Source organism: Zingiber officinale, chromosome 8B (assembly GCF_018446385.1).
Source record: "Zingiber officinale cultivar Zhangliang chromosome 8B, Zo_v1.1, whole genome shotgun sequence".
Lineage (NCBI taxonomy): Eukaryota > Viridiplantae > Streptophyta > Magnoliopsida > Zingiberales > Zingiberaceae > Zingiber > Zingiber officinale.
The window spans coordinates 108,897,327-108,925,087 of record NC_056001.1 but is presented as its reverse complement, the minus strand read 5'-3'; the positions used below and the strand labels follow the sequence as shown (position 1 = coordinate 108,925,087).

The 27,761-nt window shown below is 37.2% G+C and overlaps 2 protein-coding genes across 3 annotated transcripts; one reads left to right on the top strand and one right to left on the bottom strand.

Annotated features, from left to right (window-relative positions):
- Positions 1-8,135: 8,135 nt before the first annotated feature.
- On the bottom strand, positions 8,136-10,480 carry LOC122017173. Of its 2 annotated transcripts, none has more exons than XM_042574713.1 (3): positions 10,101-10,480; positions 9,578-9,929; positions 8,136-8,574 (listed from the first exon to the last, which is right to left on the bottom strand). In XM_042574713.1, exons 1-3 carry the CDS (start codon positions 10,163-10,165, stop codon positions 8,560-8,562), a joined length of 432 nt encoding a protein of 143 aa, XP_042430647.1. In that variant the 5' UTR covers positions 10,166-10,480; the 3' UTR covers positions 8,136-8,559. The 2 variants fall into 2 exon arrangements, with proteins under 2 accessions (XP_042430647.1, XP_042430646.1); XM_042574712.1 differs by having other exon boundaries at positions 8,136-8,504.
- LOC122017172 (transcription factor bHLH35-like) lies at positions 10,214-11,888 on the top strand. Its single transcript, XM_042574711.1, has 5 exons — positions 10,214-10,344; positions 10,480-10,651; positions 10,743-10,961; positions 11,053-11,223; positions 11,587-11,888. The coding sequence occupies exons 1-5, from the start codon at positions 10,274-10,276 to the stop codon at positions 11,683-11,685; spliced, it is 732 nt and encodes a 243-aa protein (XP_042430645.1). The 5' UTR covers positions 10,214-10,273; the 3' UTR covers positions 11,686-11,888.
- Positions 11,889-27,761: the final 15,873 nt, after the last annotated feature.

The window sequence follows — 27,761 nt, the reverse complement described above, 5'->3', positions numbered from 1 at the left end:
TAAGCTAATTCCCGCATAGCACATTGTGATTCGCGTGCGGACAGTGGCCACGACACCAACAGATAAAAAGTAAGACAGCATATATTCCAAAGTAGAAAAAGAAAGAAAAAAAACTCTTTACAAGTCAATAAAAGTCAATTAAATGAATTTGAAGATCACCAAATTTGTATCTATTTTACTCGGCCGTACCTCAGATTTTAAATTATGTAAGATTCATGGTGAATTATAATTGATATAATTAATTAATTAATTTAAAAATATAAAGACGGTCAATATTATTTTTATAAAAATATAAAAATTTATTCAATATTCAATATATTTAAAAATACGGAAAAAATAGTATTAAAGTTGTACTTTAGATTTTTTTTCTTAAAATCAAAATATTAATTATCATATTGATTTTAATTTTTTCAATCAACTCTAACGTATATTAATTATAGAATCTATTAAAAATTCTTCCATTTTATTATGAGGAGCTGGTTAACAAATTTTATGATGTAAAATACTCGTTATGTTGTTGACTTAAAATAAGGTGAATAAATTTGTCAATTAAATAGATATATTAAATTTAATATATAAGTAAATAATATAATTATTATGTATAAAATATCATAAATCAGAAAAAAAATTACTTATTTGTTTCAACTAATTTATGACATAATTTAGAAATAATTATAAATTCTAAAATTTTTCATGATCAATAATATCAAATTTATAGTGATCCAATTACATTTTCAAGTGCAAATCTTGTGATCAAAATAAAAGGATAAAATTTCTCAATAAATCTATAGATGTGATCAACATTAATAAATTTAAATTTCTTTAGATTCCAAAGCACAATATAGTTTAAAAAATTAGATGGTTTCATCCTTGAATCTATTATTAAGCTCTTCAATTAATCAATAATATTAAACTGTGGGGGTCTGGGCGTCCCTCGTATGTTGAGTTGCCTTAGATGATATGAGGCATCTTGATTATTTTTTTTTTATTTTAGATTGTGTCAATAAAATTTTATCTTTAAAATTTTAAAATTTATAAGTTAGGTTATAGTATTAAGAATAAAAAAACTTTTAAATAAAAAAAATTAGGATGTGCACATATACGGAATAATAAAATTATCTATATATATATATATAGAAACGTTCCGCTGCGGAACGTTTCTTCCGGACTGCTGCGGACCTGCCCTCGTGGTAGGTCCGTGTCACTTTTTTTTTTGTTAGAGTATATTAGTTTTTTTCTAATGTTTTCCGCAGCCCTAATTTCTCCTTCGTCTTTCCTCCTTCATCGCGACGCGGCCGCAGAAGAGGAACACCCACAACCGCGAGGAAACTCCACAGATTTCTCCTTCCTCCTTCCTCGCGATGCGTCTGCAGAAGAAAAACACCCACAGCCGCGAGGAAACTCTATAGATTTCTCCTTCCTCCTTCCTCGCGACGCGGCTGTAGAAGAGGAACACCCACAGCCGCGAGGAAATTCCATAGATTTCTCCTTCTTCCTTCCTCATTTCTCCTTCCTCCTTCCTCCTTCGTCGCGATGCGGCCGCAGAAGAAGAACACCCACAGCTGCGAGGAACACCCACAACTGTGAGGAAACTCCACATATTTCTCCTTCCTCCTTCCTCCTTCCTCCTTCCTCCTTCGTCGCAAGGCGGCCGCAGAAGAGGAACACCCACAGGCCGCCCGAAGCTAGGGTTTCTGCCCCTTTCTCCTTCGTCGCGACACAACTGCAGAAGAGGAGCACCCACAGGCGCCTTCCTCATTCGTCGCGATAAGCTGAACCTAGGGTAACATCTTGAAGGACTTATACTTTGCTGTGTTTAACTTAGAGGACATCTTTAAGGACTTGTTTAGTTTTTCAATGCAACAGAGATAGAGGTTATTTATTTATTCTTATTCAATTTAGAACTTTTCTCTATCAAATTGTTTGCCATTTTTACTTTATAAAAAATAAGTTATAATTTTTATTTATTTATCTACTTATCTATTGTCAAATATAATGCGAGGACTCTCAGAAATGGAAGAAAATAGAGTTGATGATCAAGAATTTATTCCCCAAGTTGTAGATGATAGAAAGCCAAAAATTGGAATGGAATTCTCATCACTAGAGGAGGCATATTCGTTCTATAACCAATATGCACGAGAAGCTGGATTTAGTTCAATGATAAACACAAGCAAGAAAAATAAGATAACAAATGAAGTAACGTGGAAACAAATTGTTTGCTTTAAAGAGGGTCATACATATCTAATGCGGTAGAATAAACATGCAAAAGTTGATCATGTATCAAGGGAAAGAGCACGTGGCGCAGTTAGAACAGGTTGTAAGTCGAATATTGCATTTGCAAAGAAACAGACTGGACATAATTGAGTTGTCAGTAACTTCATAGAAACTCATAATCATCCACTCTCGATTCCATCAAAGGTGCATTTGCTACGGTCACATCGTAATGTTTCAGCAGCAAAGAAAACATTGACAAAACAGTTTTCAGAGGCCAATGTACCAACTTGTCAGCAAATGCGAATATTGGAGATAGAGTATGGAGGGCCTGAGGGAGCTGGTTGCACAGAAAGAGATATTAGAAATTTGGAGAAAAATTTAAGAGACGAACAAAAGGGTATTGATGCCGAAACATTGATAGAGTTTTTTACATCCGAGCAAGAGAAAAATTCAGCTTTTTTCTTTGATTATGAGATAGATTCAGATAACAGATTTAGTAGGTGTTTTTAGGCTGATCATATATTAAGGAGGGCATACAGTGTATTCGGTGATGTAGTTGTATTTGATACGACATATAACACTAACAAATATGACTTAATTTTGGCACCATTTGTAGGGGTTAATCATCATCATCAGACAATTCTTTTTGGTTGTGGGTTTCTTAGTGATGAGAAAACTGAGTCTTTTGTTTGGTTTCTTACAAAGTTCTCAGAAGCCATGCCTAAAGGTGCACCAAACATTATCATCACTTATCAGGATCCTGCTATGACAAAAGCAATTGCACAAGTTTCCCTCAAATGGTGCATCGATATTGTTTATGGCACATATTGAATAAATTCCCAGATAAATTAGACCCTTTGACTTTTCGAAATCACTATCACAGCATAAAGAACGTCATTGTAAATTCTACAAAACCTGATGATTTTGAGAAGTCATGGGAAGAGACTATCAAGGATGCTAACTTAGAGAAAAATGATTGGTTGTCCTTGATGTATGAATTGAGACACAGATGGGTGCCAACATATTTTAGTCATGTATTTTCTGCAGGAATGTCAAGTAGCCAAAGATCTGAAGGCTCACATGCATTTTTCAAGAAATATATCTCAAATAAGAACTCATTAATGGATTTTATCACATGTTTTAATAGAGCATTGAGACATCAAAGACACAATGAGTTAATTGCGGACCATATTGATATGAATGAGCAGCCCAGGGTTAATACAAGTTGGCCAATGGAAACTCAAATGGTTAAGCTGTACACAAAAAAGAAATGGCTGAAGTTTCAAAGTGAAGTGATCGAGAGTCATAGTTATTATGTGCAACAGTCATTTACAGGAGTTGCCTCAGCGGTTTACCACGTGATGAAATTTCAAAGTTCTTCTTCAAAATAAAGAGTGCTCACGCATGACAAACAAAGGGATTACATATCGTGTAGTTGCATAAAATTTGAGTTTGAGGGCATTCCATGCAGACATATGTTAGCTTTTTTTCGTATCAACCAAGTGTTTCATTTGCCTGATACGTATATACTCAAATGATGGACACGAGATGCAAAAGTTGGAGCAATATATGCTTTAGGGGAGTAAAATGTCATTGATGATCCAGATTCAGAAAGGTATTTGATGTCGAGGCATTCGAGGTTATCCTATAAAGCTTCCATGTTAGTTGATGATGCATCTTTGAGTAATGAAAGGACAATCTTCTTGGATGAACAATTCGATTGTATCTACAATAAAATTCAAGAGATGTCCATTAGTACAATATGCAGTGATAGAAGTCAAAGAAAAAAATCCATTGATGAGAGCCTTGGTATTATTGATCATTCTATAGTAAGAATAAAAGGATGTGGGAAGAGATTAAAATCATCAAAGGAGAAATCTACATCAAATTCTAGGCTTTGTCGTGGATGTGGACAACGAGGAGTATCACATGACAAGCGTAACTGTCCCAATTTACAACAAGGGTCTGTGTCATTCATTTTTTTCATTTTTTTATATGTTTTCTTGCAAATAAATTTATTTTATTATATTTATTATATGATAATGTGTCAATTATCAGATCGATTGAAAATAATAATCATATCAGTCTTGACGACACATATGAACTTGATTTGGGATCTATAGCGGGTACTATCAAAGTTTTAATTTGTTAAATTATAGTGATTTATTGTATTGAGAAAATGAGATTAATAAATTATCTTTATTGTTACAAGTTCTAGTAACATGCGCTAGGATGTTGTAATTATCTATGGTTAGTATTCATCTATTTCCTTTATTTGTATGTTTGATTGATTTAGTGCATTTTTTTGTATTGAATGCATACTTCTAAAGAATCTAGTATAGAATGCATATTTCTAACGCATACTGTTTCAGAATACATACTTTTTCAGGCTCTCTTTCGGAAGATTGCAGCTAGATTGCCCGGGATAGAAAACCTTTGTTCAGAAAAGCAGAATGACATGTCGATGTTAATTTGAGAGCAACTAATGCACACTTGTATCAGTCACAGTCACAATCTGGACAATTGATACCATGTATTTTATTTGGATTTAGTAGATGTAATTGAGTTATTTTGTTTGTTGAGATAATTGTTAGTGCAATATCATGGTTATTAATTTTAGTACTTGTGAGAGAGTTTATTCTGTGCAAGGTGGCATAGTGCTTGTGAGAGAGTTTATTCTGTTGTACTCCAGTTACATTGCACGGTAATAAATGATCAATAAATAAAGTACACATCTTCAACTTGTAATCAAAATAGCTACAAACAATCTACCGAGAAACACTAATCTATGACCACTTTTGAATTACTGTAATTGTATATATGCTAAGTCTCAGCATCAAATTAAAAATAAAGAATCCCAAAGGAGAAAGAATGTCTATCTTCTGATCTTGTGTAAATGCAAAAGAATATAACCTTTCTATCTAGAACACTATTAAAAAGAATGTATATGTATCTGATTAGTGAATTCTTAAACACTAGAGCAAAACACTAGAACAACATCCTCTGAGCCACCGCCGGATGTCATAACCAGCTCCACGATCAGAATTCGGACGAAGAGAAAGGAAAATTAATAGTACAAGGATATCTTGTTTTTCTGTTGTTAGACCTGAAAAACCTAAATCTCTCTCCTTTTTTTTTTTTTTTCCCTTTTTTCCTTTTTTTTGCAAGGGCCTGATATGGGGAGATATCAGGCCCACGTTGGGCCTGATATCTCTTTATATCAGGCCCAACGTGAGTCTGATATCTCCCCATATCAGACCCTTGCAAAAAAAAAAACAAAAAAGGGAAAAAAAAGAAAAAAGAAAAAAAGAGAGATTTAGGTTTTTCAAAACCTCTGGTTCACCACTAGGAATGCCGAAAATAACAATGGAGAGTATATTTGGATTCCTTGCAATTTTAGAAATCTACAGGACTTGAAATAGCTGCAATCTAAGGTCTCTAGGTCGATCAGTGAGTTTCGATCAAAACTCACTGATGGACCTAGAGAGTTCTGATTGCACCCATTTCAGTTCCTGTGGATTTCTAATATTGCATGGAGTTCAAATATGCTCTCCATTGTTATTTTCGACATTCCTAGTGGTGGACTAAAGGTTTTGAAAAACCTAAAATGTATGGGGATTATTTTGCTAATTCTTTCTTTTTATATTTTAAGATCTTTTAGAAGTTGAAATAAATAATAAATATCATATTTGAACTCCTTGCAGTATCAGAAATCCACAAGAACTTAAATGGGCTCAATCGGAACTCTATAGGTCCATTAGTGGGTTTTAACCAAAACCCACTGATCGACCTAGAGAGTTCAGATTACAGTCATTTCAGATCCAATGGATTTCTAAAATTGCAATGAGTCCAAATATGTTCTCCATTATTATTTTTGGCTTCCTAGTGGTGGACTAGAGATTTTGAAAAACCTAAATCTCTCTTTTTTCTTCTTTTTTTCCCTTTTTTCTTCTTTTTTTTTTTTGCAAGGGCCTGATATGGGGAGATATCAGGCCCACATTGGGCCAAATATCTCTTCATATCAGGCCCAACATGGGCCTGATAGCTCCCCATACCAGGCCCTTGCAAAAAAAAGAAAAAAAAAAGAGATTTAGGTTTTTCAAAACCTCTGGTTCACCACTAGGAATGCCGAAAATAACAATGGAGAGTATTTGGATTCCTTGCAATTTTAGAAATCTACAGGACCTGAAATGGCTGCAATCTGAGGTCTCTAGGTCGATTAGTGAGTTTCGGTCAAAACCCACTGATGGACCTAGAGAGCTCCGATTGCACTCATTTCAGTTCCTGTGGATTTCTAATATTACAAGGAGTTCAAATATGTTCTCCATTATTATTTCCAACATTCCTAGTGGTGGACTAAAGGTTTTGAAAAACCTAAAATGTATAGGAATTATTTTGCTGATTCTTGGTTTTTATATTTTAAGATCTTTTAGAAGTTGAAATAAATAATAAATATCATATTTGAACTCCTTGCAGCATTAGGAATCCACATGAGCTGAAATGGGCTCAATCCGAATTCTCTAAGTCAGTGGATTTTGACCGAAACCCACTGATCGACCTAGAGAGCTCAGATTACAGTCATTTCAAATCCAATAGATTTCTAAAATTGCAATAAGTCCAAATATGCTCTCCATTATTATTTTTGGCTTCCTAGTGGGGACTAGAGATTTTGAAAAACCTAAATCTCTTTTTTTTTCATTTTTTCCCTTTTTTCTTTTTTTTTTACAAGGGCCTGATATGGGGAGATATCAGGCCCAAACGTGGGCCTGATATCTCTTCATATCAGGCCCAACGTGGGCCTGATATCTCCCCATATCATGCCCTTGAAAAAAAAAGAAAAAAGGGAAAAAAGAAAGAAAGAGAGATTTAGGTTTTTCAAAACCTCTGGTTTACCACTAGGAATGCCGAAAATAGCAATGAAGAGTACATTTGGATTCCTTGCAATTTTAGAAATCTATAGGACCTGAAATGGCTGCAATCTAAGGTCTCTAGGTTGATCAGTGAGTTTCAAAACCGTACTTCTTTTCAAAGTAGCGTACGTCTTTTGGTAAATTTAGATCTCTACATGCGCCCTTTGGTAAATTTCCATAACCATTTTATTGGGTTTTTCATGTAAAAAGAACTTGCCAGATGGAGTAAACAATAAGAGGCATATGACATTGCGTTACAAAAGTATATTTGAAACTGAGATAAATATGTTTGTTTGGGTTTTCTGTTATGAAATTCCATAGTTCCATTGAAATATTTTGATGTTCATGACAAACATAAACATTTTGAAAAACTTAAATCTTTTTTTTTTCTTTTTTCCTTTTTCTTTTGTTATTATGTTGGGCCTGATATCTCTTCATATCAGGCCTAACAACAGAAAAACAAGATATCCTTGTACTGTCGATTTTCCTTTCTCTTCGTTCGAATTCCGATCGTGGAGCTGGTGATGATATCCGGCGGTGGCTCAGAGGATGTTGTCCATGGCTCTGTGTTCGGCTCCTTTTAATGTTCCCTGGTCAAGATTGGTTCGTGTTTTCAATTGTTCCAACTATTTTTTGATTCTTTAGCATGTTTCAAAACCGTACTTCTTTTCAAAGTAGCGTATGCCTTTTGGTAAATTTAGATCTTTACATGCGCTCTTTGGTAAATTTCCGTAACCATTTTATTGGGTTTTTCATGTAAAAAAAACTTGCTAGATGGAGTAAACAATAAGAGGCATATGGCATTGCGTTACAAAAGTATATTTGAAACTGAGATAAATATGTTTGTTTGGGCTTTCTGTTCTGAAATTCCATAGTTCCATTGAAATATTTTGATGTTCATGACAAACATAAACATCCATAAATAAAAGGATAGACCTTGGTTCTATTTCATCTCTTCAACAAGTTTAGTAATAAGCATAACACAAAACTAATATCCATCCATAAATTATAAAAAAAAAATATCAACATCATCCATAATTGCATTTCTTTATCACATTACAATACTAGTATTACTTAACTAGGCCAACCAACAAACAAAACAAGTATATAGCCAAAAGAATTAAGTTCACTATCACTAATATCCAGACCATAAACGGTACATTCCAATTTCCCATATTATGTCCAGGATAAGCAATGTGTTCACTCCCCACCCTTGACTCCACTCTTGGCAACATCCTAAAATGTATATCATTAGTGTATTCATTTTCAGTATCAGACCTCACCCACTTTAACCATCCATGATGCTTACATCCATAATATAGTCTCCCTGGGTTCTTGATCGATCTAGAGACCAGCACCAATGCTCTTAGTCCGCAGTCCCTGCATCACACAGTTTCATATTTGGTATGGTTGATGTTGTTATTACTTGATGATGTCATTCAAGCACAACCTAAAAAATAAAATTTGACTAAATTAAGCTAAACAATAGCAATTTGCTTAAGTAATGAGAAATCATACAATTTTATGAAAAATTTGACCAATTTACATTAAAAGTAGCCACAATTTGCATTAAAATACCTAAATTTTATGATACATCATATTTTATAATACCTAAATATCAATGTTTGCAGTGAGACAAAATTAATCCAATTTACAAGAAATTAGAATAGATTACAGTGTTTATAATATCAATCATATATCACTTAGGGTTTAATTAATATCTCCCTCACATAGGTATAGTTCTTGATTCCAAAATTCTAATAAATCTTATGCAGTTATGCCTAAAATTTACTCTTTTCCTTTGTCAATCTTGATGAGCAAAAAACTGGTGTTACCCTTTATTTCCCAAAGTTTAGTCCTCAATCTCCAAAAAGATGAAAAATAAGAAAGCAACTGGTTACTTGTAGACCCATAAAACCATCAATCGGAACTTCACAAGTATAAGACAGCTTTAGGAACTAGTATACAGGTGAGTTTGGGAGATCTTTAGCAAAGTGCTTTAAGGCTTCGAAGTACTTTGAGGTTCAAATAAGGTGTTTGGTAAGGATATGATCATGTTTTTTTTCTAATGCACAACCTACTCAAATCCATTTTTACAATATAGGTGAGGAACACTAGTACAACCCCTTCCCCAAAGATCATTCATAATTTACTGTTAAAATCAATACAGTGTAAGAGATGAAATATGAAGTCCTATAACAATAGAGGGCAAGAGAAAAAAAAAAGTGACGTCAAACAGTTATATACACACACCAAGCAGTTTAAAATATCTTTAATGAATCCTATATCACTTAGGGTTTAATCAATATCTCCCAGACAAATATTCAAGATATTATATATTACAAAATGCATAAATTCAAGATAGGTCACAAGCGATTTTTGAAAAGAAAACCAAGACTATAGGTCAAAAATGATTAGAGAACAGAAACCCAAGCAATGAGAAGGGGTTGTACCGTTAAGGAGAACAAATGGAGGGGAGTGAGGTGCAGAAAAACCCTAGCTTCAGCTTGGCGCGACGAAGGAGGAAGGCGCCTGTGGGTGTTCCTCTTCTGCGGTTGCGTCGCGACAAAGGAGGAAGGGGCAGAAACCCTAGCTTCAGCTTGACGCGGCGAAGGAGGAAGGGGTGGAAACCCTTGCTGTAGCTTGGCGCGGCGAAGGAGGAAGACGCCTGTGGGTGTTCTTCTTCTGTAGCCGCATTGCGAGGAAGGAGGAAGGAGAAATCTGTGTAGTTTCCTCGCGGCTATGGATGTTCCTCTTCTGCGGCCGCGTCGCGATGAAGGAGGAAGGACGAAGGAGAAATTAGGGCTGCGGAAAACATTGGAAAAAAATTAATATACTCTAACAAAAAAAAGTGACACGGACTTGCCACGAGGACAGATCCGCAGCAGTATTGAAGAAACGTTCCGCAGCGGAATATTTCTGTGTGGGTATATATATATATATATATAATACCCCTTTTATTCATAAGTCACGCACGTGGTTTTTAGAGACGCGGATTCGTGGTCTTCGTATCTCGGAAGCTCGATTACTTTCCCTTTCATCGCCTTCCGGAGTTCCCTTCCCCTCCTTCGTCTATAAATAGCGCACCATCACATCTCACTCCCTCCAATTCTCCTTCCTCTCTCCTTCCCCAATCGACAGCACAAACCATGGATATGGACGGGGAATACAGCAACTACTGGGAAACCAAGCGCTTCATCGACTCCGAGGAACTCGAGGGGTACGACTTCATTTCTCGATTTGCTCCTCCAATTTGTTGGCAGACATGAGTTTCTTGCTCAATTCTTTGTAGCTTTTGTTTTTGCCTTCTGAGCTAATTTCGCAGAGCTGCCTTCTGCTCTGGTTTCTTGTGCAGTTGGGGCTTCGAGGAGGCCATCTCCGGTGGCTACTACGACTCCAGCTCCCCGGAAGGCGGCGTCACGTCTCCTGCCGCCACTGCGAAGAGCATTTCCATGGAGAGGAACCGCCGGAAGAAGCTCAACGAGAAGCTCTACGCCCTCCGCAGCGTCGTCCCCAACATCACCAAGGTGATTACTACTTTACTTGCAGCAAACCAGCAAGATGATGTTTTTCGATCGAATTCTACTGGATCTGATCCATGTAAATCGAAATGATCAGATGGACAAGGCTTCGATCATAAAGGACGCGATCGATTACATCGTGCAGCTCCAAGACCAAGAGAGGCAGATGCAAGCTGAGATATCTGCGCTTGAATCGCTGAATCAAGACAGGGCTTCAACTGATCATGACCTCGACTTCTACGATGATCTGCAATTGATCCAGAGGAAGAAGAAGAAGAAGAGGATGTCTGCGTCGGAACCGATCCAAGTAATCGAAGTAAATTCTCTCTCCAAATTCTTGATCAATCATTGAAAAAAAAGGTACCTTTTTGTTCAGAAACTGATCCGTTTGGTGGCCATGAACGCAGCTCACAGTGAGCGAAGCGGGGGAGAAGACGATGGTGATCAGCATCACCTGCAACAAAAACAGAGACACCATGATCAAGCTCTGCGAGCTCTTTGAGTCCCTCCACCTCAAGATCATCACGGCCAACATCACCTGCGTCTCCGGCAGCCTCTTGCATACTCTGTTCGTCGAGGTGACTAACAATTTCAAATCCCCCCCTTTTCCTCCTACCATGACGTCGCTGCATGATCTCATAAACTGGTAGATTTTCTCAAATCTAAGAAAAAAAGAAAAATGAACTTGGTGCCGTTAATTGCAGGTGCCTTGCCTTCGAGAAACATGCTGCCTTTTTATACACATCATCAGATCCACTTTTCTCTTTTCCTCAGCACATGTTCATTAAAAAAAAAAAACTGAAAGATGACAATTTCAGCATGTTTAACTCATTTAGCACATGAATCTGTTGACACCAAATCAATGCCATTCACATGAACATTATGGAAACGACCTGTTTGTCTCACTGAGAATTATCTGATGAACATCTAACTGTATGCAGGGTGATGAAATGGGGACTGAACAGTTGAAGGAAAAGATTGAGACAGCAATAGCAGGACTTGGGAGCCCTAGGAGTCCTGTGAGTTCCATGAGTTATTAACATGGAGCAGAAGACAGCTTCTTACTTGATAATTATCTAATCTAGAAAGAAAGACAAAAAAAAAAATTCAAAATTGAGGAGTAAGTTGTGAGTTAATAATACTGCTCTTTTTCCAGCTTCTAACTCTGAGAAGAGGCTGTTGACTGGTGTCAGCCAGGAGCAGGAAATCCTTTTTGCTTCAAATAAATAATGTCTAATATAAATTAGTGGTGTTTGGTTTGATAAAAAAAATTAAAACTGAAAATATTTAATCAGTCGGATTAAATCTCATTCGTTAGAAGGTTTGCCCCGTCTAGAAGGCAATCTGTTTGGTATAGATAGGGTGCAAAGGTTAGCCCCAATCGTCAGCTGTGTGGGTAGGTGTGCGTAATAAGAATGCGTACCGTTCGTTTGTGCAATAAGTTCCATGGTTCGTTTGATCAAATCAGCATCATTGTGATTTTTATTTATTTTTTATTTTTATTCATAAAATTAATTCTTATTATTAATTTTATTTATTATTCTTTAATAATTAAATATTAAAAAATTGAAGATATTAAAAAAGAGTAAAAACTATTTTTAATATTTTATTAACTTTTTTTTATAATTTTATATTTTTTTTAATTAAAGTTTTAAAATTATAATTATAAATATGTAAATATAGAGGATTATTTATTAAAGTTTAAATTGTATTTTGATGCGATGATAAAGAGGGGTTCCATTAAAGATGGGTCAAAGTTAGGAAGAGTGGCTGACGTGAAGGTTAAAGTCAAAGTGATCAAAGGCCGGATTCAGAAGAGTTGTCCGAGTAGGCGTGCCGATCAGACTTGATCGTTCGAACGACCATCCTACGAAAACGTGTGATTGGGTTAACAGTACATATCGTCTTCCTTGCTTGTCGGACGGCATGTCCGGCCGGATAAAAGGTAGCCTTCCGATGGCAGTAAAGCCGAGTGGGAGATAGAACGATAACTCTGATCAGTATGACTGAACTGAGACGACTTAGACCGAGTGGCCGTCAGGCAGCCTAGAAGGGGACCCACCTACATATCTCATTGTACTCTCTTGGAAGTTTGTGTCATCAGCAACAGAGCATGTCCAGTATGCGAATCGTACTTTATAAGCTTCTAGTCTATCACGTCAGAGATTTACGTGCCTACTTAAGGAAAGGTGTCAGGGAGACTTTTTGATTTATCTTTTCCTAGGATGCTTTGGAAAATATGCATATGTTTTGACATGCGTGCACAGACACTAAATGATACTATAAAAAGGAGTTTCCATCAACTGACGGAGGTATACGATATATTGTTATTCTATACGCTCTAGTTATTGTTTATATTGTTCTTCTCTACTGAGCTGAGGGCTGACTTGACTGTCGGAAGGTTAACGTCAGGAACCCCTTCCCGACCCGACACTAACGCTCTTGATTTTGCAGGGTAGCGAGGAGTCTCCATCAAGTCAACTATAGAGCCACGTTCCTAGCCTACCATCTTCTCCGCTTTCGGACATGATCATATTTGGCGTCGTCTGTGAGAACGCACCTGCATCCGAAACTTAAAGATAGAAGACGCTGGATGACTCACCACAATAACGCTAACCCAAGAAGACTTGGAGATACTGATAAATGCCCGAGCCACAAAGATGATGCAGCAACAACAAGAGGCAGTAGCTGGCTGCCAAGCGCCGAACGATCCAGCTACGTCGGCGATAGGCCAACGAGATGACCAAATTAAAGAGCCCGAGTGGAGGACCCCGTCAGCCACAAGCCAAACAACAGGCCGACTAGCGCCTTCCGCGAAGCATCGAACGTGTCAATCCTATATAACCGGCCGTTATTTTGCGCACCCTCAGAAGAGCAGACTGGGCGGAAAGGACACAAGGATCTTCTTCTGGACGACTCCCCCGAGTGGATCGATAGGCAGTTCTCCTAAGAAATCCTCGACAATCAACTATCACTTTACTACAGATCACTAATGATCAGAGACTATACAGGGGCCACGGATCCCGAAGACCATCTGATCAAATTCAACACATGGTCACGCTCCACCAATATACCAACGGAGTCAAGTGCCGAGTATTTCTCACCACACTCTCTGGATCGATGCAAAGGTGGTTTAAGTGCATGTCGATTGGATCAATCTACCGCTTCAAAGACTTTCAAATGACGTTCCTTCAACATTTTGCTGATAGCCGCCACTACCAAAAAACGAATGTTAACATGTTCATGGTCAAACAAGGACTCAAGAAAATATTGTGGGTCTCCATTAAGATATTCAATCAAGTAATCATATTGAAAGGTAGATCCGTTATTTTAGCGGTCCCCTTAGTGCCGGTCCCATGAATCAAGTAATCATATTGAAGGTTTGACGCGAAATGAACTTTTTGGAGTTTTTAAGAATGTAACATTTTTATATACTAATAAATGAATACTCTTCATGTAAATGTATTTGAATTTTACAAGTTTAATGATGTACAGCGTGACCTAATGGATGATATTTTAATATATATGGCATTTTTATTTTTAATATATTGTGTTTTGATTTTTGTTAGCCTTATTTCATCTTTAATTAATATTGTGACAGATTCAAAAAATAAATTGTGTATAGGTAATAATAATGAAACAAATACCTATAATGACGATATTTTTTTATCATCATTATAGTTTTAAAAAGTATTAACCGTCGTTGTTGTTATTAATGATGGTACTTATTATCATCATTTTTATCATTAACGATGGTATTTAAATCCGTCGTTACTATCATTAATGACGGTAGTGAATACTGTTGTTAAGAGCTATTAACGACGATATTTTATTTCTCGTCGCTAATTAATTTTTGATGAGTACCTTTAGCTACAATTTTTTACGATATTTAATCCCATCGTTGATGAGTTTTAACAAAAGGAATTGCCCTTTTAACGATGGAAAATCCCGTCATTAAAGGGTTTTTTTAGTAGTGAGTGATACTATAAAAAAAGATTTCCATCTATAGACAGAGGTATGTGATATCTTATTATTTTGCACTCTCTAGTTACTGTTTAAATTGTTCTTCTCCACTGAGTTGATGATTGACTTGAGCATCGGAGGACTAACGTCGGGAAGTCCTTCCTAACCCAGTACTAATGTTCTTAGTTTTGTAGGATAATAAAGAATCTCTATCAAATTAATAGTAGAGTGATCATTCTATATCTTCTCTATTTTTTGATAGAATTATATTTAAATTAATTTAAAAAGAAACATAAGTTAAGTTATGTGCACACACAAAATAAGAAACAAACCTGGTCTTTTGGGAAAATTATAATTTAATGTCTTTTGAGAATAATGAAAGCTTGTTATGTCTTTTGGAAATTTTAAAATTTTATATGCACCCTTTGTAAATTTAATTTTGGATATGACTTTATAAAAAAAAAACGTACAGTCCGAGATAGGTATATAATCTTTCACTCCGGCAACTTTGACACTAGTGTCATAAGTGTATCATTCCACTGTCCAAGAAGGCTGCCAGTTTGTAAAAATTTAGTGATAATTGCTGTCAAATCTGATATCACTCCATTCTATGTATTTATATATATATATATATATTATTGGTGCAACATCCCTCAGGTTAAGATTGACTTGATTGACCTATCTGAGTCTTGGTTTGAGTTTAGATGTTTGACAATAAGAAATTGATTGAAGAAGAGTCAAGTAGGTCAAGGTTGACCGGATACTTGACTGGGAAGTCCTAACTGGGATATTAAGTAGATTGGAAATCCTGGTGAGTGAAGCCAGGTGAAAGCCCTAGTGAGTGAAGCTAGGCAGATTGAAAACCCTAGTGAGTGAAGCTAGGTGAAAGTCCTGGTGAGTGAAGCCAGGCAAGGGAAAATCCAGATGGATCAAGGATGATCGGACATCTGGTGTTGGGAAGTCCAAGTAGGTCAAAGGATTGACTGGATACTTGGCACGAGGAAATACAGATAGGTCAAAGGGATTGACCAGACATCTGATGGAAGTTCAAGTAGGTCAAGGGAGTGACCAGATACTTGGCATGAATAGAAAAGTCCAAGTGGGTCAAAGGGATTGACCAGACACTTGGTGGGAAGTCCTAGCAGGTCAAAGGAGTGACCAGATGCTATGCATGATGTACCAACGGGTCAAGGTTGACCGGATGTTGGTTTGAGAGGCTTGGGCTTGGTTTTGGGCAAAAACCAAGTGCTGGATCGATCAGTGGATCGATCCAGGCCTTTCCTAAGCGAACAGAGAGCCTCTGGATCGATCCGTGGATCGATCCAGATGTCCCAATCGATCAGTGGATCGATTGGGACGCGGCTGCTTTGCGCGATAAGCGCTGGATCGATCCATGGATCGATCCAGGCGTTTTTCCCAGAGCACAGAGGCGCTCTGGATCGATCCAAAGCCCCCCCGATCGATTGGGAACATTCGAATCGATCGGGATCCGACCGTTGGCGTCGATAAAGGCCGCAGGCGCACGATTCCTTCGGTACCTCTTCCCCGATTCACTCCAGATCTCTCGCGAGCTCCTCCACAGCACTCACAAAGCTCAGATCGCCAGTTCTTGAAGGATCTTGGAAGTGCTCCAAGTCAAGAGGCGGATCAAAGCCAAGAAGAGAAGCTAGGGTTAGGGTTTATACTCATTGTAAGCTTGTATTTCTTGTATCATTTCCCTCTCTTCTTGTATTGAGTCTTGTAGGGCTTCTCCGCCCTTGGTAGTTACCATAAAGGAGAGTTTTATTAGTGGAGGGTGTGTGTGTTGGTGTGGATCCTTGGATTAGTCACCTCTTGTGAGGTGGATACCAAGTAAACCAACCGTGTTAGCGCTGTGTGATTGTTTGTATATTTTCCGCTGCCATATCTTTGAAGAAACAAGCAACGCCGAGCACCGAGCGAACGCGACGAGCTATTCACCCCCCCCTCTAGCTACTTTTGGTCCTAACAAGTGGTATCAGAGCGAGGCCGCTCTTCACCGGAATCATCGCCGGAAGGGTCAAGCATAACAAGAAAAGCTAGAGGGTGGAGAAGTTGAAGCAAATTCATCAAAAGTCAAAGATTTCAAGAAGCTCAACTTCAAGATGCAATCCCAAGATAGACTTGGATTTGACACAAGGGTGGCTCCACCATACACTTCCACGAGCTTCGATTCTTGGAAATCAAGAATCGAAAACTTTCTTATGATGGAGATAGAGCAATGGTTTGCTCTAATGGAAGGATTTGAAGCTCCAACAAACTCGAAGGGCAAGCTTCTCAAGAAAAGCAAATGGAGCTCGGAGCAAGTCCAAAGGTGCGATGCAAATGACAAAGTGACCAAGCTTTTGGTCAATTTATTGCCAAGCACCATCCTTTGCAAAATTGGAGAATTTGAAGATGCAAAGGAATTATGGAGCAAATTGGCCAAGCTTCATGAAGAGATCCCCTCCACTGTACAAGAGCAAGAAGTATCCAGAGAGGGTGACTCTTTGAAGCAAGACCAAGAGGAGGACTCCGAGGTTGAGAGATGCTCAACCTCCGAAGAAGAGGAAATCCAAGAAGCTTCATCCTCAAGGGAATGCAATGAAGGGAACAAGGAGGGAGCATACTCCTTGTTTCATATTCAAGATGATGAAGTCTCCACCTCTAGGATTGAGGGGGAGCAATCCTTGGTGACGCCGGATCAAGAAGAAGGAGAAGCTTCTACATCCGGGTCAAGAGACAAAGAGGAGGAAGAAGATTCTACCTCCACAAGTCAAGAAAAATCAAATGGAGGAGAATCAAGGTCCGAAGAAGAGGAAGCTTCTACCTCCGGATCCAACGAAAATGCCACCCCTACAAGCAAAGGTATAAATATTTCAATTAATAATAAAAATCATATTATATTCTTTGAGTATAGGGAACATGGGCACTACAAGAGCAAGTGCCCTAAATTGGCCAAGAAGAAGGGCCAAGTGGCACAAAAAGGCAAGGTGAAGCCCAAGGAGATCATCCCCAACACAAAGAAGAGCAAGGAGCATATTATATGCTTCTCTTGCAATCAAAAGGGGCATTACCGAAGTCAATGCCCCAAGGGGAAGAAGGTGGTCAAGGCTCGAGCCTACCCCTTTACATTATGGTAAAAAGCATGATAGTTCTAATTTTTATCATTTTAATGCGATTTACCATAAGAATAGGAAGCATGAGGGCTTTAAGGAAAAGCATGTGGCCATACATGCCAAAACTACCCAACCTAAGGTTAGGAAGGTAGATGGACACTTGGGAAAGAACACTAAGGATAATAGATACAAGCCCAAAAACAAAAATGCTCATGGGTGTAATGAAAAATCAAAATCTAAGGATTTAATGATAGAAAATCAAGTCTTGAGATTAAGACTTGATAAAATGGAAAAGACCCTAAAAAAGATGGAAAATATCCTAAAAGGGCAAAATGAGCATAACCTAGGTTTAGGGATACAAAAGCCATCAAATGACCATAGAGGTTTGGGATACAAACCCAAAGCAAAAAAGGATGTGCCTAGTTATCATAGGGTTCCATATAGCTATGGAACAAACCCTAAGTCTAGAGGTCAAGTCAAAGATACAAGGGAAGATATCCCTAGAAGTATCTTTGCAACCAAAGTGACTAAGACTTCTAAGAAGTCTAAGAAAGTCACTAACAAGGTCACAAGGGAGGCTATCCCTAGAGTTGACCTAGAAAATGTGACCAAGGCTTCTAAGAAGCCCAACAAGGTCACTAGGAAGGTATCTAGGGAAGTTATCCCTAGTGAGTACCTAGAGCATCCAAGGAGCACCAATAGGTGTTGGGTTCCTAGGAGCATTTTCTCTACCCCATAAATGGGTTAGAGAGTGTCAACTCCGATTAGAAGGGTAGTTAACCCAACTTTGAGGAAATTGACACTCAAGGAGCATTTTCAAGGTTTGTTAACCTTTGAAAATGAAATGGAATTATTATTTACTCCTTGAAAGAGTAAAATGTGCCTAATGGTAGAAAATTGATTTTAATCTTAAATGGCACATATTGGGAAATTCATAAGAACTACCAAGTTGGGATTTTGGTATGTTCTTAGGAAATTTAAGGCAATCCGGGCCTTAATTTAAAAGTGCTACTTTTGTGAAAAATGAAATATGCCAACATTTGAGGATATGCTTAATTTCGACTGGCATAAATTAATCAAGGGGATTAGAAATGCCAATTTAGGCTTTGGCATTTTCTTGAAGCACTTTAGGGCAATCTAGGTTTAAATTGTAAGTTTAGCTAAGGTTTTAAGGATACTTAGATAGTTAATCTAGGTATATTTTATTTATGCTAAATCTTGCCATGATTGTTTGCCCATCATATGCTATGACATCATGTCTATTTTTGCATTCATGTTTTATTATGAAAAATCTAAAAATACCATGTCATGACACTCATACATCATGTAATTATAGGATATTTTCTTTTGAAAATTATTTCTTTTTGATGTATGCCATAACATTATCATTCATTAAGTTTAATTCCTTGTAATTAAGGACAAAAGACATTTAACAACACTTATTAACAAGTGACATCCTAGGTGGGTGTCTAATATCTCCAAAATGCCTAGATAGATATGCATGATCCCTAGATTAAGGGCAAAAACAAAATCTACATCTCACAAAGACCTATAAGATGACTTGTATGTCTTTTTAGTACACATTAGATACAAGTGAGATGTTAGGATGATGAATAAAGCTCAAGATGTTGATTTAGTGCATTCTTTTGAGTTTTAGGTTCATCAAAACACATAGTTATGTGTTTTCTCATCATTGGGAAAGCTAATGTACAAGTCATGTGTATTATGCCCAAGGAACATGATGGGATATTGGTTTTGAAAATGTTTTTAAAATGCTTTTGGAAAACCATGGTGAAGTCTATCTTTTGATAGTAATCACCATTGAATAGTTAGACACAAACTTGAAGAAAACGCTAAAGTTTTAGCAAGTTTTCAAGCTTGTGTCAATCTTTGAAAATATGATGTATTTTCATAGAAAACTATTTTTCCATGATTAAGTATGCCCTAAATAATGTCTACACGAAATTTTATGATTTTTGGATTTTTGTAGAATTTTCTAGGGGTTTCTGAAGTTGACTGAAATGGAATTTCAGCAAATATCAGAGCTTCGATCGATCCATGGATCGATTGGAGTGCCTGAATCGATCCGTGGATCAATTCAGAAGGCAAGTCTCCCGCGAGCAGAAGCTCGCTGGATCGATCAACCGATCGATCCAGGTAGTCTGAATCGATCAGTGGATCGATTCAGAAAGGTTCAATAGATTGGAACCCAACTCCAATCGATCCAAGTTGCTGATTTTGGCTGGGAATGCCTGATTTCAGCATCTTTAAACCTCTTTGAGTCTAGGTAACCATTCCAAACCCCCAAAATACATTTGTATACATACAAAGGATGTTTTCATGTGAAAACAAGGATGGATTGGTTAAGGAAGGCTTCATTGAAGTTTAGGTTGAGGTTTGTTTCAAATTTTGAGTATTTGAACCTCAAAACTTCTAAATCTGGGTTTCCTAAAGGTTTAGGGATTCCAAGTCATTGTTGGTGCAATGACAGAAGTTTACCACCATGTCTTTAGGGGGAGGGACTCTTTAAAGACATGAAAAATTTATTTTTCATGAACCTTGGAAGGTGGTTAACCTTCTTTAAAGAAAATGCTCATGTATGAGCTTTTGAACTTGAAATGGGGAGTGGATATCCTCATTATTTCAAATGGGAACTAAGTGGTTAGAAAATACTCAAGGTTGGGTATTTGTCTACATTGAGGGAGAAGTTAAGGATAAATGAAGGGTATGAGACCTTCATTATCGTGTTGATCACAACGAGCGATGTTGTGAACAACGAGGAGCAACTCTTCAGGGAGAGAGTCGTCAACAAATGGATTTGTTGATGTGTACCCAAAATTGGGGCAAGGGTTGATGTGTGCCCAAAGATGGGTTGATGTGTGCCAATAGGGGGAGAATGAAAGGACCTGTGAATGGGTGTAAGTTAGGCTTTCATTACCTAGAGGGAGTGTGCCCTCTTAGGGGGAGAATGAAGAGCTTAATTTATGTGTTCATCACCTAGTGGCATGAAGATTGAGGCTATGGGATTAGCCTAACTTACATGTGGTATTGTAAGTGTTATTGTGGTATTGTCAAACATCAAAAAGGGGGAGATTGTTGGTGCAACATCCCTCAGGTCAAGGTTGACCTGGTTGACCAAGCTGAGTCTTGGTTTGAGTTTAGATGTTTGACAATAAGAAATTGATTGAAGAAGAGTCAAGTATGTCAAGGTTGACCGGATACTTGACTGGGAAGTCCTAACTGGGATGTTAAGTAGATTGGAAATCCTGGTGAGTGAAGCCAGGTGAAAGCCCTAGTGAGTGAAGCTAGGCAGATTGAAAACCCTAGTGAGTGAAGCTAGGTGAAAGTCCTGGTGAGTGAAGCCAGGCAAGGGAAAATCCAGATGGATCAAGGATGATCGGACATCTGGTGTTGGGAAGTCCAAGTAGGTCAAAGGATTGACTGGATACTTGGCACGAGGAAATACAGATAGGTCAAAGGGATTGACCAGACATCTGATGGAAGTCCAAGTAGGTCAAGGGAGTGACCAGATACTTGGCATGAATAGAAAAGTCCAAGTGGGTCAAAGGGATTGACCAGACACTTGGTGGGAAGTCCTAGCAGGTCAAAGGAGTGACCAGATGCTAGGCATGATGTACCAACGGGTCAAGGTTGACCGGATGTTGGTTTGAGAGGCTTGGGACTTGGTTTTGGGCAAAAATCAAGTGCTGGATCGATCAGTGGATCGATCCAGGACTTTCCTAAGCGAACAGAGAGCCTCTGGATCGATCCGTGGATCGATTGGGACGCGGCTGCTTCGCGCGATAAGCGCTGGATCGATCCATGGATCGATCCAGACGTTTTTCCCAGAGCACAGAGGCGCTTTGGATCGATCCGTGGATCGATCCAAAGCCTCCCCGATCGATTGGGAACATTCGAATCGATCGGGATCCGACCGTTGGCATCGATAAAGGCCGCAGGCGCACGATTCCTTCGGTACCTCTTCACCGATTCACTCCAGATCTCTCGCGAGCTCCTCCACAGCACTCACAAAGCTCAGATCGCCAGTTCTTGAAGGATCTTGGAAGTGCTCCAAGTCAAGAGGCGGATCAAAGCCAAGAAGAGAAGCTAAGGTTAGGGTTTATACTCATTGTAAGCTTGTAAGCTTGTATTTCTTGTATCATTTCCCTCTCTTCTTGTATTGAGTCTTGTAGGGCTTCTCCGCCCTTGGTAGTTACCATAAAGGAGAGTTTTATTAGTGGAGGGTGTGTGTGTTGGTGTGGATCCTTGGATTAGTCACCTCTTGTGAGGTGGATACCAAGTAAACCAACCGTGTTAGCGTTGTGTGATTGTTTGTGTATTTTCCGCTGCCATATCTTTGAAGAAACAAGCAACGCTGAGCACCGAGCGAACGCGACGAGCTATTAACCCCCCTAGCTACTTTTGGTCCTAATATATATATATATATATATATATATATATATATATATATATATATATATATATATATATATATATATATATATATATGATCCAACAGTAAGGAGGGCCCCCCCCCTAAGCAGAGTCAACGCCTCGTCGAGGTTGAAAGGCAAAAGGTCAACCACAGGCGTGGGCCAGCGGATAAGGATAGGGGTGACCCTCAATTAAAAAACATCCTCCAGTATATATATATATATATATATATATATATACTGCGGATAAAGTCGTGCGAATCACTGCGGACTTGCCTTCCTGATTGGTCACCAGTCCGATCAGGGAACCTCCCGATCGGTCTCTGGACTGATCAGGAAATCTCCTGATCGGTCTGGTGACCGATCAGAAAATGATCGGTTCCCTGATCGGTCTGGTGACCGATCAGGCGGGCATGTCCGCAGCGGTCCGCTCGAGCTTTGTCCGTAGCATATCATCAGACCGATCAGACGGGCATGTCCACAGTGATCCGCTCAGATTTTATCCACAGCATATCATTTCTATATATATATATATATATATATATATATATATATATATATAATTTAACATCATAGTCATTTATCTGGAGCTCACTCATCTTCGATACAAAACAATTTATTTTTTATTGACCGACTTGTTGGGTAATTTTTAATTTATTTGCTACTTTCAAAACTTTCACACTAATAAGTCGATTATTCATTAATATCAACAAAGTTAGGTACACTTCATTAATATCAACAAAGTTGCTCAAAGGGAATTGGGAAGGTGAGATAAGGAAAGGAGAGAAATATTATTAGATCATTTGATTATATTTAGAGGGAATTGGGAAGGTGAGGATAACTGGATAAGGAAATTAAGGAGAGAAATATTATTAGATATTTGATTAAATTTAGTGCTATCAAAATTAAAATTATATGATAAATTAAGATGATAAATTAAAGACTTTTTAATTTCAGAATGACTATGACATTAAAATCTAGGGATGATAATGAATGGAATTTAGATAGAATTTTATATTTTTCGTATACATATTTATCTGAAATTGGATATCCATCATATACCCATATAATGAGATCAGATATCTTTTATATTAATAATTTTTTTTTCCATTCAATTATTATCCTTCAATAAAGCATCCGCTGCATAAACAAGATGCCACGTCCCCTTTACACTTCTACCACATTTATCACGCGACATTTGATCAGCAAACGCGGGACCTATTAATTATTGGGCACGTGCCTATTTGGTAGAAGCCAAGAATGGCTATCGTAACAGCTTTAAAAATTGACTTGACGCGGCTCCAAATATTTAGTGACGCATTGGCAAGTGAAATTATTTAAGCAATTTTAAATATTAAAAAAAATAGTCAATTCTATTTTTTAAAAAAGAATACTTGTTATTTAATTCAACACAGCATGTGTGGGAATGCGCCTCGGTCCTCGAAGACTAAAGAGCATCACAGAATGCTTTACAAGTCAGAGTCAGGACAAAATCTCCATTGTAAGTCAACGATCAAAGTCAAAAACAAATTCCCCCTATTTGTAGAATCTACATCATAATGAATGACGTCACAATATATGACGACACAATATGGGACGACGACAGACAAGCCCTTTCCATTCAATTGACTGCGTTAACTTGATCTTAATTTACAGTGACAGAGTAAATTGTGTTTCGCGTCGGACAGTGGCCTTGACAGCAACAGTTAGAAAGTAAGAATACATTCCAGAGGTAGACAAAAATAAAAAAGGTAAAAGAAAAAAACTCTTTACAAGTCAATAAAAGTCAACTAGATTAATTTGAAGATCACCAAATTTGTATCTGTATTCTTGAGCGTAGCTAGAATTTAAAACTATATTTTTCAAAAATAAAAAATAAAATATTTAATATTCAATACAGTCTAAAGATATAGAAAAAATACTATTAAAATTATGCTAAAATCAAACTATTAATTATTATATTGTTCTTGATTTTTTCAATTAACTCCTATTCAATATAGTTAATCATAAAATAGGTTAACAAGTTTTCTTCTATCTTGTTACGATTGTCGACCACCTTTGGGCACCACCGTCGGTCATGATTGTCGACCACTGCCTTTGGTAGAAGTACGACGGCGACCTCTGGTAGAAATCGTATGATATTTTTGTCATTTTATAATAATACGAATTACATTCCTTATAAAAAAATATTGAACACTGGATACCAAATAAAAGAATATAATCATCCTTATAATAAAAAATTACATACATTATATTATCAAATATAATAATATAATCAAGATTACATTACAAAATTTATTACATTACAAACTTGATTATATTATCCCAACCAAACATAGACATAACTCATAACTTAAACTCTAAGGAGGCAAGGCCATGGTCGAATGGTGGCGGGGCTGGAGCCCATCCTAAAACCATCCTATTTTACTTGTACATCAAAATGAGACACCACTTGTGCTAAAAGGCATTACGGAAATGGAAGACTCCAAAAGCAATTCTCTCGTGAACAAAAACACGAGGTCAATGTGTACATATTGATTTCAACAAGTAATAATTCGTCATGGCAAGCTCGATATAATTGAAACTGTATAAAAAAGTTATATTTTTTAAGTGCTCAAATTGAAAAATATTATTAGCACTCAATATAATCCATGGAATTGGTAACTAATAATTGACTAATATAATTTATTCCTCATTCCTCAAGTTGACTTAGGACTACGGGGAAGCTTATGAGACAAGGATTGAACAATATGCTGGATTAGATGATTAATTCAATAAGTACATTATGTCTCGCTAAAGATAAGCGGATGAATTATATATATATATATATATATATATATATCTTTGTATTAAATAAGATTTTTTTTTTAAAAAAAGTTAAACAACCAAATTAAAAACAAGAATATATTCCCATTAAGTTGGAATTAAGGGAAGATTATTAAAAATTTAATATCATTTGGTTGCGTAAAAGTCTAATCATATTGATACGGTGATAAAAAGGGGCCCACCTAAGAATGGGTCAAATCAGCGAGGATAAGTTGATATGGAGGTCAAAATCAAATGGTCAAAGTCGCAGGGTCAGATGGACCACGAGACTACAGATGAGACAAGGTTGGCCGAGCAGGCTTTCAGTGCTGGTCGGACGTGAAAGGCCGACTAGATTATCCGAACGGTCGTCCTCTGCAACTTGAAGCTGAGGTACACTACAAAAATGCCTGCAACGAGATTCTATGTGACACAACGAGATTCACAGAGATTAACTTTTAATTTTGGTGTTTGCGTTAAAGGATCTATCGACACGAATAACACTGAGTTTGATTACTATGGTAGACTTGAGGAAATTATAGAGGTTGAATATCCTGCATTACCGATAAAAAGGTGTGTGTTATTCAAATGTTCATGGTATGATCCGACCCCAAGAATAGGTACCAGAATACATCCAAATTATAATTTAGTAGAGGTTAATGCAAACAGAAGGTTCAATAAGTTTGAACCTTTCATTTTTGCAATACAAGCGGGTCAAGTTGTTTATCTTGAATATCCTACGAAGAGAAGAAGAGCTAGTGAATGGTTGTCTGTTTGTCGATTGAAGCCTCGTTCGACCAAAGAAATGTCGAACACCATTGATGCTCAAAACCATGATGCATTTCAGAATGACGAAGTAGAGAGACATTCGGTTGATTCACAACTCCAATCTACATCACAATTACTTGTAGATGGTAATGCCACTGACGAGGAGATAGATGATGGAAAGAAATCCAGCAGTGAGGATTTTGCTGAACTAACAGAGTCTAGCGACGACGACTTACAAACTATTAATGTTGAGTAGAAATGCTTCCAGAGTCTAGCATTGATTAAATTTTAGCATTATTATTCATCTAGTAAGTTATGCTTCAATAATATTTAAGTGCTTATTTATTATGTTATTAAAGACTTATTATGATGTGTTGTAATATTTTTTTGTAGATATAAGGTATCATGGCAGATCTTCTAGTATCATTTCGTGGATCCACCGTCCTTAGGGTTGTTGGAGAGTCATAAGTATTTTTTTTATTATTAGTAATTCAAGTTCTTTATTTATAACATATATCTTATGTCTTAATATTGTTTATATGTAGGTTTACTCCCGACGACCCTCGAATATCGACATATATTACACAGAAATTTAAGGAAAGAGTCTACATATCTGGTACTACATGAAGACATGTAGATGCTGCAACTAAGGATTTTTATTATCAAGAATTTGTGGTAAGTAAATTAAATATGTACAATATAAACATCCTTTAATATACTAAAATTTTATTTTTTAATTGCGGAAAAAATATACGTGGGAGGATGGACACGAGGCAGAATTTGCAGCAACTTGGAATATTTATTGTGCCAAGTTGTACAAAGACCTATTATACTATGTGAGAAAGGATGACACACGACCAGCTTATGTATCCAACGAGATCTGGAGTTCATGGACGACCACTTGGTCTGTAGAAAGATGGCAGATAAAGGCTCTAAAAGCTCGAGCGAATAGGAATACAGAGTCAGGTGGCCCGAGTACCGAATCTGCTCGGCATACATCAGGATCTCGATCCATTGTTGAGCACGCTATGGATCTAATAATTTTAATTTAAAATTATATAAATTAAATTTTTATTTATTAATAAACTTGTATAATTTTAGCCAAATTTATTTGTGCATGCAGGAGCGTTCTTTAGAAAGACAACACACTTATATGAAGATATTTCTCAAGACTCACCAGAGAAAGGATGACACATATGTTGATGCTAGATCAAAGAACATTGGGGTTTGAATTATTAACTTGCAATTTATATTTAATCTTTAATAATGATTAATTAGCTTTAATAATTGTGTATAAGATATAAATTGTATATATTTTTTACACAGGAGGAAATGACAAGTAGGGTTGCTCAGACATCTCAGCCACCAGTAGAGGGAGGGGAGTCACATGATCTATCCACCAAGGAAATTTATTCAGTCGGAAAATTCCGTTACCTGCCGTTTACTTTTTTACCGACGGAAAAAATATTCAGTCGTTAAAATACCGACGGAATATGGAATACCGTCGGAAATTACCGACGGAAATCCAATTCCGTCGGTAAAGTGAATTACCGACCAAATGACTCCCAATACCATGAATTCTGTCGGCATTCCGTCGGTAATGTCAAATACCGACGAAATATTCAGTCGTTAATAGTAAATATTTTTGTAGTGGTAGAGCTGACCACGGTTCGGAACTAACAGTTCGATGGTTCGGAATCATCGATTCGACGATTCCTGATAGGTCGACCCTTAACCTTAACCACCTAAGACAATTATGGTTCACGATTCGGAATCGCTGGTTCACGATTCGTCACGATTCAAGATTATTATATTTAAAAATTTTAAATTAAAAAAATAAAAATAAAAATTTATTTTAAAAAGGGCTTGCACTCATTTAAGTTGCCCACTTGTCCCCTTAGCGTATAAAGGAATCAAAGTTCAAATGATTTTTGTTTATATTTTTACTCTTTTATATTTGAAAGTGGTGTTGTCACTCACTTCCATTTCTTGTTCCTATTGTATTCATTCCTTCGGTATTAAAATCTTCAA

Coding starts and splice junctions, on each gene's coding strand:
- LOC122017173 (XM_042574712.1), bottom strand. CDS start 10,165: ATGAAAGGGAAAGTAATCGAGCTTCCGAGATACGAAGACCACGAATCC. Junction 9,930..10,100: donor TCCGCGTCTCTAAAAACCAC/GTGCGTGACTTA, acceptor TGTTTTCCGCAG/CCCTAATTTCTCCTTCGTCC. Junction 8,505..9,577: donor TCCATTTGTTCTCCTTAACG/GTACAACCCCTT, acceptor TGTGTGATGCAG/GGACTGCGGACTAAGAGCAT.
- LOC122017172 (XM_042574711.1), top strand. CDS start 10,274: ATGGATATGGACGGGGAATACAGCAACTACTGGGAAACCAAGCGCTTC. Junction 10,345..10,479: donor GACTCCGAGGAACTCGAGGG/GTACGACTTCAT, acceptor TTTCTTGTGCAG/TTGGGGCTTCGAGGAGGCCA. Junction 11,224..11,586: donor TGCATACTCTGTTCGTCGAG/GTGACTAACAAT, acceptor AACTGTATGCAG/GGTGATGAAATGGGGACTGA.